The sequence below is a fragment of the Myripristis murdjan genome, chromosome 21 (genome assembly GCF_902150065.1).
Source record: "Myripristis murdjan chromosome 21, fMyrMur1.1, whole genome shotgun sequence".
Classification (NCBI taxonomy): domain Eukaryota; kingdom Metazoa; phylum Chordata; class Actinopteri; order Holocentriformes; family Holocentridae; genus Myripristis; species Myripristis murdjan.
Window position 1 is genome coordinate 17,013,031 of NC_044000.1, and position 12,776 is coordinate 17,025,806.

The 12,776-nt window shown below is 40.9% G+C and overlaps 1 protein-coding gene across 2 annotated transcripts in view; it reads left to right on the forward strand.

The window, feature by feature from the left end:
* The first annotated feature begins 572 nt into the window (after positions 1–572).
* Positions 573–12,776, forward strand: part of osbpl6 (oxysterol binding protein-like 6) — a 45,670-nt gene continuing 33,466 nt past the window's right edge. For both annotated transcript variants that reach the window (XM_030080148.1, XM_030080149.1), the window contains exons 1-2: positions 573–839; positions 11,413–11,682. In XM_030080148.1, the coding sequence (XP_029936008.1) occupies positions 11,536–11,682 (147 nt within the window). In that variant the 5' untranslated portion in view covers positions 573–839; positions 11,413–11,535. The remainder of the gene's footprint in view (positions 840–11,412; positions 11,683–12,776) is intronic.

Consider the following 12,776-nt stretch of genomic DNA (forward strand, 5'->3'; position numbering starts at 1 on the left):
GAGAATATGTATCCCCTGGTTTTCTTTACTTGTGCACTGTACATCCAAGTCTTATTTGTTTCAAAATAAGCACAAGGGTGGCAATAGTGCATATTTGTGGCTTACTAGTGAGGCAGGGTTCCTAAACTGGGTGTAATGCAGTAACCTCCGGGGGTTTTGAGGGACGTTTCTGGGGTCCCCAGCAAAAATAAGATTTTCAGGAATTAATTTGCTATATTTCATTACACAGTGAAGGAAAACATGTGGGTGACTGTTTTGCCCACAGATTTCATTGTCCCTGATGATGCTGTAATCCCATCCACTGCACAGAGAGTGATATGAGTACACACATTTCCTCTTTAACAACAAAACCCAGATGACACTGATATGTTATGAGTTTGGGGTCTGTGCTCAACCCTCTTCTGGCTGCATCTGTGCCTAGGTGATTTCTGAGGACTCCCCAGGCCTAAGTCTGGTCCTAATTGGCTACTCCGAGTCCGGGGATTTTGAGCGTCCCTTGCCGTGTTTTGTGAGTATCCGGTGTCCTCTGAGTTTGATCCAGTCCGGTGGTTTCTTCCCGCTCAAAGCCAATCTTGCTGCAGGGAGGAGCGACCGGAGTGCAGCTGAGCTGAGCATCACAGCCCGCATTCAAGGAAACGGGCAAACACAGCACTTTTATGACTTTCCCTAATGTTCTAGTCTTCGTACTAAACCTGTCCAAAAAAATGATATTCGATGTGGACTTCCTGAAAGCCGTCTGCCTTTGAAGAGCTGGGGATCTCTGCCTTGCCAAAGGAGACCCCCTCAATTATTTCCTGCGCCAAGAATTGTAAAGACATGGTCATTACACCGCATCTGTGGTAAGGCAATAAGCTTTTTTTAAGGCAACCTCAAAAGCCGGCATTGGTCATAGGGGGAAAAAAAAAAACTAAACCCTATCATGTCGATGGTATTTTAAATGTAGCTGCAGCTAGTGCGTTGGTACTCATTTCAGTTTCCCCAACACAGACCCCAGCATCTCATCCTTTTGTATTTGCATCCCCACTGAATCACCGAGGACCAGTCAGACATGACCATCTAGCCGCCGCTAACTTAGCTAGCTGTTGCTAGTCTGCCAGAGGGATGAGATGACCCTCCACACACACACACACACACACATACATACACACACACACACACATACATACACACACACACACACAGCCTGACAGGAGTATCCAGCAGCAGGGCTATTAAGTAATCCAGCCTGCCAGCTAAACCAGGGTTGCAGCAGTGGAGTAAGTTAGCAGGCTAAACTAGCCAGCTCTGCCATTGACTTTGATGATAGACAGCATTAATGCGTCACTGACATTTTCACCTTTCTAATTGATTAGCTTGATGCGCATCTGTTACTGTCACATTTGATAATTAGGCTGCCTCAGCGACATGCAGTTATTCCTGATGAGCATGTTTCCAATCCATAAGCCTCCATATTCCACTCATCATGCTGTCAGTGTTGAGAAACCAACTAATTGAAAGTTAGCCAACTATCCCTTCAAGGAATGCTCCACAATGATACTCTGCCTCTTTTTTCCCAACTGAAGGTCAGCCAGTGACTTTGCAGTTGTTGGAAATAGCCATGAATTACATCAATTAAGGAACAGCAGAGGGAACTGGAAAAACTGAATGCATTATGGCGTGATATTGGTGTGTTTTCTTGCAAAGATTTTTACTCTGATCAACAGTCAGGGTTGATTTTCTGATGTTTTTCTTGGCCTGAAGAGCCCTGTTTCTGAAGGTGTCCCCATCCCATTTAGATGAAAGCTGATGTACCTTGTCCCAGAGGTGGAGGAGATACGCAGAGGCCAGCCTCTTTTTTAATACTCCAAATATTGAGCTCAGCTTGTCTTTCTTACCAAATGTGATTAATATCTGAAGTAAGTAATAGAGCCGGACAATGTGATTACTCATTCTCCTTTAATTAGTTGAAACACTCAAGCACAAAGTTCAGTACAAATCAGGCAGCAGCAAATTAATACAGTGTATTTAGGGCTATGACTCATCTTTAGCTATAACTTTCCCTGGCATGAATAATGATTGGCTCTCTATAATCACCAGCATGTCACTTGTCCATGTTCTCTTGTTGTAATTTTTACACTTGCATGCATAAACACTTCTTCTGCAGTGCTGTTGCAGATATGTCTAACTGCTTTCAAACAGGCCTTGTGTTCTGAGTTTTTCATAAAAATGCTGGACTGCCTGGCTCTTTCCATTCAGTGTTGTACAAAAAATATATAGGCTTATTTTAAAGAAATGTCAGGCTCCCTGCTTCCAGATGTCACACAAGATCTACATCTTTTTAAGTGGCTATTGTACACTTAGTTTGAACCGTCCGAACACTACTCCATCAATCGATATGCATTATTACTCAGTTGTAAGTTCAGACAACAGTTGTCCTCAAACAGACACAAAGACCCTGTAATATGATCTTGGTACAAGAGCCTGCTTGTTGGACCACTTTAATAATGCAACATAAAGGGGCAATCAGCAAACTTGGTGTACAACACCGGTCGATAATGTGATACTGTGTTCAGCTTGAACATGTCAGCTGCGTGATAACGTTACCATCGGGAACCTCGTCCCTGCCCTGCTAAGGTACCGCGACAGTCATGTGCAATTGTATTAGGTATTGGTGATGAGTGGTGGAGTGGATTATCATTTGTGTGAAACATCTGCATCAGCCGTGGATGGGATGTACGCTGGCTGTGAAATGAACAGGCTGATCAAGGGCATGTCAAGCACTGGCTTTGAGTGAACATTTAAACTCAGTGAACTCTGCAGTAGTAATACCTGAACAGAAGAACTGATGTATGATTCTCTTGCATCGACATCAAAGCCCACGATTGTTTTGCTGTGGGTCTTGCTAAGCTGCTTGTCACATTGGGTTTGCTTGGAACCTCAATCTCAAGTTTATTTTGCTTATCCCCTCTCAGATCTCATACAGCAGGAAATACAGAGACAGCTGTGGGCAACTGAACTTCTATTTATATCACACCTCATCATACATGAAGGTAATTTAAAGTGCTTTACAGGGAAAAGATAAGAAAAACCAAAATATTTAAAGGTTGAAATTATACAATAAGATAAATAAAGGTACAGACTTTTTTTTTTTTTTTTTTGATAAAAGTACAGACACAATTAAGGTACAGTACACAACTCTGCATTGGTCTTCTTGCCTTGACCTGAGTCAGGACAGACGATAGCCACAGTTATTTTGTAATTCTCTATTGATCCCTGAATGTGAATTTGCCTTTTCACTTGCCTCCCTTCATTGAGACAAGAGCACAGGATCAGCCACCAAACAGCGCCCCTGGAGCAGCTAGGGATTCAGCATCTCTTGCTCCAGGACACTTCAGCAGGTTGGATGTTTGCTATCACAAGTGGCTGAACCCAGGCCTTCTGGTTGCCCCGTGCCACCCTGCACAATCCTGCGAATTATATTCCTTTAAAGCAAAAAGGCATTCCTAACACAAATGTTATTCGTATAATCAGAATGTTGTTGTGTCTGCCAAGTCTTTATTCACTGTCAGTAGGCAGCTACAGGGTATCTGGAACACAGAAAACTGGGTTTGTTTTTTTGCCCATTCCCTAACCTCTGTACTTGCTGAGCTTTTTGTCAGGTCTGCCGTGATCTTCACCCCTAACCCAACCAAACAAGAGTCAAAAATCCACCATAGCCTCCTGTGGGGCCTGCAGGTTTTGGGCTAAGCTGCATTTATGAGCACACTGACCTGTGCACTTAATGTTGTAAACATTAACCTTACATAAGACATTGTCCACTGTTTGTAGTGCACTGCTTTAATATGAGGACAGTAGATTCTTGCTGGTAATGTGGTAATGCTGCAAGGATTTTTATCAGGTTACATTATGCTCTGAAACAGAGTAGGAAAAAATGCACAGCATACTTAATTGCACACTGTAATACATCACTATACAAGTAGCTTAGGTGCAAATTAATGGGACAGCTTTATCAGGTCACAAATATTAAGACCACATGATCTTCAGTTACAAGTAACAACACTTTTATGACGCTCATTCAGGAATGGAATTCAGTAGGAAAACCATTACAGTTTGAATTTAATTGTGCATTCCCCTTAACTGGACACTTGTGAGTTAGGGGCAAAATATTTTTATGATGTGCAGTTTCCGTGAAATGTCTTCTTAGCATTGCTAGCATTCCTCATTGGAACCGAAGAGTTAGCAGCAGCATGTGACAGGTGCCTTGTGGAGAAAACAACCCAATTCAACAAATGAGCATTTCCCTTTAAGGATTCGGGCTACTTGTTCAGCAGGGTTATTTTGGGTAAGGACAACAGTTTTGTTCTCATCTGGTTTTAAATGTGCTAGCCATGGTCTAGCAAGCAAAGAAAATCCTCATCCCTGTTCCCATTCATTTAACTTTAGTGGTGGCAAAAATCTGCTGATGCGTGTATCTTGATTACGAGAGAGCCAAGTCATGCATTTCCATTTCACCTGAGCCAAGGACTGCTCTCTGATCGAAGAACCGCCTGACTACCACATGAAAGAGCGCAGGAATTTTCCTGGAATGCCTTGGTGATAATCTCTCAGAGGGACGAGGCTCTGCAAAAATGCCCTACTAATGTTGATAACAAGAATCATCACAAATGAAGTCTTCCTCCCTTGCCTGTGCCAGATCATTAGCGTTGTTTACGCAGCTCTACTTAATGACAAGTGTCTCCTGAGTTCAATTCAATGAACCTGGTAATGCTGCACATATGGTTTGCATTCTTTAAAATGTGCAGTGAACTCTTGCTTTTGATAGTGTGTCTGGCCGGAATTCCAATATGATATTTATGCTATTTTTTTGTAATATAAAGGGCACCAGTCTATTTATTAATTCCTTCCTCTCTGATTAGACAGTTTAGGTCTGAATTTAGGAAAACCTTTGGGTTTTACTTTCCGTCGCATTTCTGGAGCATGAAATGATGTTGAGATGAGGCTGAGCTTGTTTTATGTGAGTGATTGAGCTGAGGGGGTGAGCAAAAGAGATGGGGAAAGGAAATAAAAGGCCTTTGCTTGCTTGTTGAATTATTTCATGGTTGTGGGGTTGCACAGCCAGTGAACTTCTGTGGTATTATGAGGAAACTAACTGGAGGGTAGCCCACTTTATTTACAGGACTCTCTATAGTCAAGCAGTGCATTAGAGAAAGGAAGTGGCTACATGTGCCTGAAATTCAGTTTTATTGGTAAATATGGATTCTGTCTGTGCAAAATATAGTTACTCCGACTCTCTTCCATCGTATCATATATCCTACTATCCATAACATAACATTCTCTAATACCATGATGTCATTTTTTATCTTACACCACATCATATCATGACTGCCCACTTCAACCACAGTCTGCTACTGCTAATAAAGCTCCAGTGCCTTGCTTAAGGGCATCTCGACAGCAGTTGTTGGGGAGGTAAAGAACATCATCATTCTCCCCTGATTTCCAAGCCAGTCATTGGATTCAGACCAGCAATGTTCCAGTCACAAACCCACTTCTCTATCCTCTAGGTTACTGTTTCCTGTTTTTAGTGTTCACCCAGATTGGTTTAGCAACTCAGGAAAAGTCATGGGTGTGGATTTTTAAATATAACAGAAGGGACAAAATGTCCTTTTCACCATAAAGTTTTATATGGATAATTTCTGGATTGTCTGCAATAAAAAATCCACTTGACACTCACCAACCTCAGCCTAAAATGCAGGCCCAGGTCTACATTTTTACAAATTTTTGCCCATCCTGTTTTCAAGAGGATACGTTTTCCTTGGTCAATAACTCCGCGTCATTGCTGTCATGCTTTGTGTTTCTTTTGACCTTGGTTATCTGTCTTGGATTATTAAGTCTGTCCCATTAGGTGAATTTAATGATCCCATTTTCATTATGGATCTATTGAATCTGACAGTGTTCAGGACAACCAGAGTAAACAGTCTACATCTTTCTGCCAGCTGCTTGAAGGACTGTCTCCATATTGATTTATTGGCATCCTCTAGTGTGCAAACAGAAAGATATTGTCTGACACCAATAAGTTAATTTATCAAAAGTCCTAAACTAATTATTACCTCACTGTATCGTGAACCCATAGCCTACTTTTTGACTTTCAGTACTTTGTGTCTCGCTGGGTCTGCTGCTCTGAGGAATTGCCTGCACTTGAAGGTAATGGCATGGCAAAACGAGGCAACTGTGCCTCGTAGAGTTATGAATGTTGTCAGCCCGATTTTCTTTTGTGACATTTTACCCCCAAACTGAGGCATTTAAAGAATGTCTGGAGAAGAGTCTTCTCATCAGACTGAGATAGTGGTGTCATTGTTGCCTCTAGCAACTGAAGGCTCCACTTTGACCAGTAATATGTTTGTCAGTAGCCAGTTAGCCATATGCAACTTGGAACATCACAGCCACAGTTTTATCTCCGACTTTTGAACCAGCCGCTCTATACAACACATGTTTTGACTGAGTAGAAGGTGCACTAATGGGAAAATATTGATTGCTCATAATTTTGGAATTTCCTAATGTATTTCGGTAACTTAAAGTATTGATATGGCAAATTACTCATACGAATTTTAACATGTTTGATCTAGTGCAGAGACTCTAAAACCTGTACATTTCCAAAATACATGCAGAAATACACCATGGAGACCCATTTGAGAGGAATTTATCCAAAGGAATCCCAAAAAAAGAGATAAAGAAACAAACAAGAGATAAAAGTTTGTCTGTGCATGTGTATATCAGTGTCTGTTGGTTTTTTTGTCTTTGGCTTTTTGTTCCACAGCTTGACAGTGTAGTCACTTATGATGTCTTTTTCCCTTATAACTTTTTTTCCCTTGTTCGATGTATCTACTTGGCACATATCCTTGGCACGTAGTATGTGTAATGAATAAAATACTGATCCTCATCAAAATTCGGCACCGCTAAACAATGATAAATACAATGTTCACTGTAATTTGCAATCAAAACGGCCATCCTTATATGTTTCCTTTGTAGTTCAAACTTTAATTTAATTAAGTGGTAATTAAATTAAATCAAATTAAATGTATCCCTCCTTTGACGAGGGACCCACTGTGACCCTCTCAAGGACACGTTGTGTTCCCTGGACCTCAGTTTTAAAACGACTGATCGTGTATATTCAGTATCCTGTTTTGCATGTCCATTGGACTGTATTTTCTGTAATCAGAATATTAAAAGTTTCCAGGCTGACAGCCATTCCAGTGGAGTTTGACTAGAAAAAATATCATAGTGATGCAACACACGACGATATGTTATCCGATTTCCTGCCTTAACCTGGTTACTCACAATAATCTGGTTCATGTGTACATGTAAACATAATCAGTCATCCAATACTGGAGTGTAACCTGAAACCTCCACAGCTAACATTATAGACTAAAGTGAACCACAACAATAGGTCATGCTCTGCGCCTTCACGTCTCCCCCCACAAGGGATAAAATGTACAATATATTTTTAGAACCTGAAATAATTCTTGAGACTAACTGAGTCAAAACATACATTTTAGTTCATGCTCCCTGCTCAGACCACAGCTTGGCCCCTACATACCCAAACAAGCCTCAACTAGACTCTTGAATTCCTCCCAGTAAGTGTTGATGTTGAAGCAAAAACCTCTCCTGTCTGAAATAACTTTAACTTTTAACACTTCATCTGATATTAAAAGTGAGTGACTGTGATATTAGACCTAATTAGTCCAAATTAGCCCAGGGCTTGCTGTCCTGACATATGTAGTCCACTCCACAGCACGCACGCTATCATTTAACCACCACAAGGTTGTGATGATGTAAGCGTGACGTCACAGCAAGTGAAAACATATGGTTTGCTGTGTGAGTGTCCTGCTGTCAACATTGTTGTTGAAGCCTTGGCCAGGCGGACAGTGCATGTTGTTTTACCGTCCACATGGCAGGGCCCAGTCTTGTCCTTCTGCTTAGAGGACCATAATCACAGTGACTGGATTTAGAAGATTAAGCTCATGACTAATCAAGTCCTGGGCGCTCATTCTCCAGCATGCAAACTGGCATTGCATAGAGTCTCTCTGCCCTGCACATCAACCGCAGTGAAAATAGATCTCATCTTCATGGGCCTAGTCCTCTACTTAATTTAGGGATGAATGCTCTCAGTGCCATTTTTTCCTCTTGTGGGCTAAGTGTTTTCTATGGAACTATGTTATATCTGGTTGTAAAGTGTGTACTGTTACGTAACACGTGTAGTGTTTACACTTAGCAGCAGTTAGCATTTACATGAAATTCACAGGTAAACAAGAAGTCACCTGTTTAGTAGTGGGTTAAACTCTCATTTTTGCACTACATTTGTGTTACTACCCTTCTAATTTGTTCTGTTCTTCTTTCATTTTGATCCAATTCAGTTTTTTTAAAAAATATATATATTTCAGAACTGTGATGCAGATGTGAATGGGTATAAGGATGTTGAAACTGCTGATGCTGAAGTTAGATCCTGATTCAAAAATCGTTAAACATTATACGAGTAAGAAGAAAGTTGCATAATTCTGAGGAAGTCCTGGATGGTTTTTTTTTGGCATCAGTTCATCCTACCACTAAGGCCTTATTTTTTAAGCTTTTATCTATTGACACATTTCTATTACCATACTCTTTATGTACTGATATTTTTATTTCATGTCCTTTGTCTAAATGTCATTGAAACTACTCAGAGTTTCCATTTCTAATCCATAGAAACTGTCACTGTTACTGCGGAGTGCTGTGGTCATAAAATTTATGCTTTAAGGTACTCCACATGCCTGTTTCCTTATTAGGTCAAGGAGAGCCGCTCTATTAAATAGGCTAAGTTGAAGACACAATCTGAATGGACTTAGCGCCTTGTCTTAGCATAGATCCTAGTTGGCTTAAGGCAGGGATGATGACGTTGTTAAAGGATCTGAATTATAGATTATAGTGTGTGAGTATGCGGTGATGTTGCGTGTTGAGAGTGCCTATGCCAGATTGTGTGGAACTGCACTGTGGACTCCAGGGTGTGTTCCCTAAAACATGTGAGAGCTTCACAGATGCATCCTTTTGTCAAAACAGGAGGGTACTGCTGAGTCAGCTGGTCATATGAACAGAGACTAGGCTGAAGTGAAGTCCAGGGAGGCTAAATGTTTACAGTGGTAAGGACCCTGTAGGCTACATGTCATGCCTGTGTAGTAACCAAGCCTATTGTTGGGCTGAACGATTAATCAGAATATTCTTGGAATTCCAATATGGCAGTGTCAAAATCACAAGAACTGCAGTTTCTGGCAAAGGTAAAATGTGTGACAGAATACAAGTGTTGTAGTGTTACAGAGATGGCCTGGCCTATAAATGGGATTCTCCATTAATGTTTTTTTTTTTTTTTTTTCCAGTTATTATGATGTAAAAATTACCATTCCCATTCCAATAGCAATATCTGTCAATAATAGCAGTTAGATTTGTTTTAACATAACGTATTCCCATTTTACACTATCATAATTGCACTGGTTACTTAAATTACTACTTGCAAAAATGTTGAGACAGTATATGGAAGTGTAGTTGTGGTGCCTGGCTGCTGTGTCTTATTAACCTGAGTAGAGCCTGTTTATCTGTCTGTCTCCCACTAGCAATCTGCAATCTGTGTTGCATCAGTACTGAGACCCAGTGACAGCTCACACAATGTCACTGCTCACAAGCAGTAGTGTGGCAGTCAGTCTGGAGCTATATAGTGCTGTGACTGATGATGGCAATGAGCATTCCCCAGTGCTCCGGGAACAGAAGGTTAACCAGACGTTTTATTCTGACATATTTATGCGAAATATGCTGCAAATATGAACTGAAATTAACTGAAACAAAACATCCTTATCTAGTATCTGTGTGTAAGCTAGTCTAAGCTGATGTACACTGGTCCGCTTCCCAGACCCTACAAGAACAGCCTTGGATGCTGCCTCTATTGATTTGGTATCCTCACCCAATTGGCATCATTATCATTATGGTAATTAGATGATCAAGGATTTATGTTACGAACGCAATCCCGTGGGATGAACTCAATCTTCTGCAGTGAAGATAGCGACTGGAGTCATAAATTGACATGTCGAGACACCACACAACAGGGCCTGATTGTAAACAAGGTTGAATGGAGGAGAATTATTAGCCATCTTGTATGTCTCCCCTTATTTCTGTTTTTCATTTGGCTGGAGACTAATGTCACAGAGTTCCTACTGGTCATGGAATCTCTGGAAAATCATGCATTTTGGAAAGTATGTCCCAAACAGGGAATGTCAGGGAATTAAATAAATTCTTAGGACAAGCCATGGAATGTCATGCAGTTTTTTTCAGCCTGGATTATACGCCAAAAAAAATCACTTCACTTCCCTGGTAGAATAAAAAGAATATAGATTTTAATAAGACCTTTGAATCTTAAGAACGCTTTACATTTTCTTCAAGGAAAAAAAAAAACTCATGTCATGGAAATTCATCATTTTCATCATGCAAAGTCATGGAAACATCAGAGAATTTTATATTTGACATAGAGTGGGAACCCTGATGTCAGTATGCCTCAGTGAACAAAAATAGATTTAGATTGGGTTTGAGATGTGCATACAATATGCATTCGGTAAAGTGCATACCTCTGCTGAATGGAGTGTGTCGGTTAATCCCCAGTGCCACAGATTTCATAGCAGACATAATGAAAGGCTTTTTCAGTGATGCACACTGTAATGAGATAAGTATTAAACAACCTGTGCTTCAAAGGATAGCTTACCGCCTGTTTTATAGAAATATATCCAGGTTGTTGAGGATAGTTTTGAAAGCCTGGAAGAGGCTCAAACTCTCATCTCACAAAGGGATGAACTAGAATAAGCAGTGTTTGATTGTTGATAGTGTGGCTTAGTGTGTGCTATTGATAACAACACCATGATGGACAGAGGAAGGTGACATTGATTATAGAGCGAATCTTTCTGACCGCTGTGTTTCTGAGTAGGTGTGGGAGTCACTGGGTAACTGGTGATATGATACTATCAAGATATTTACCCATGATAACAATGCAATCACTCTACAGGAGATTCTGCGATATGCAACATATTGTGAGATAGTCAGCTATGATACATCACAATATCTGAAACTGAAGAAAAAACAACACCCTGGCAAAAGGCAAAATAATTTTTGAATAAGCAGGAATCAGTCATGTTTTTCAGAGTTTTAATATGCACAGCGACTGCAACATGAACATGACAGAGCAGTTCCAGTTCAAACATGTAAATGCAGGGAAAAAAATACGCCTCATAGTCTCTCAGCTGTGCATCTGTGCAGGTGAAGTTGAAAACTCAAATATCGATATCTGGCACAACTGTATTGTTAATGCATAATAAGAGGAAGTATCCTGATACATCACATTAACAGTTTATTGTCCAACCTCTGTTTCAGATGAGCAGCAACTGAGCATCAGGAAGTGTGCTGCTGAGCTGCCTTAGAGGATGCTCCAAACCTGCGGCGCCCAGTGCTGCTGAGGGAGGACCACGGAGCCATCGGGAGCCCCAGGGATCTGCCATGTCTCACCACCAACACTACCAACGAGGCCCCCACGGCCGCACCATGAGCTCTGAGGAGAGAAGCTCCACGCCTGTCAACAAGACCTCCACTCCAACTCACAAGAGCGCCTCCTCCTCTTCCTCATCCCAGCGCGACAGCCGGCAGGTAAGACCTTGGCCCAGTAGAGGGTATTGGCAAGAATGCTGCAATACAGTACATATCACGATACATATGATACGTCACGATATGATTTGTATCCTGATACATGACACTACTCGATAGAATTGACTGATAATGTATAAAAGAGCTTAAAATACAACCTACTGCACCAGCATATTATATGATAAAACAGATAACAAACTGACTACAAGCAGTTCAGTTCCATTTCCATTTCAATTTATTAAAACAGAATTAGCACAAAGCACTTAACACAGTGCACTAACATGGAGATACATATCCAGATACATAGATACAAGGTGCTGTGGAAAATATCCTGATACGCAGTTGTGCCGATGTTTTTGCACAGTTATACAACCAAAATAGCTATGTCTAAGATTAATTTTAAGGGATTGCAGTGCTTTGAATGACTGTAACAGCACAGCAGAGGTAATATTAAGTGAATTGTATTTTGGGTTGCTTCAGGCTTCTGCCAGTGCGCTGCCCTTTTGAGACAGTTTCTGCAACACAAAAAAACAGACAGACAGGCAGACATGAGGGAGCAGGGCCTGTCTGGAAATAGAAAAACAACAAATATTCAGTCAGCAACTGTGCTCAAAGTTTCAAATAAAAACATGCCTTAAAACTGTTACACTCAAGATGCCATCTTCAGTATTTACTATATTATTTATTTATTTTTTTAAACAAATGGATCTACTCAGAAGTATTGAGAGTCAGTTGGCGTTCAAAGCCATTTTCTCAGAAAATCTTTAAAATGGTTTATGTGTGTGGTTGTATTCCTTGGTAACACACACTGTAAAAAAGTAACAAAAGCCTTGCAGAGGCATAGTAAACAATAAATTAGATACGCTTTTCCTTCAGCACAGCTTACAGGGAGAGAGCTTAAATCTAAACCCTTGCCGTTAGCCATTTGAAGCTGCCCCCCCCCAACCCCTTCACACAGATACACACACACACACACACAAACACACAGACACACACCCAAACCCTCCCAACTCTCCCCTCAGTTCATTTGGCTGCTGTGTCACCGTGGCCATGCAGAAACAGGACACTGCACTGGAATCTCTGACATCACAGCTTTT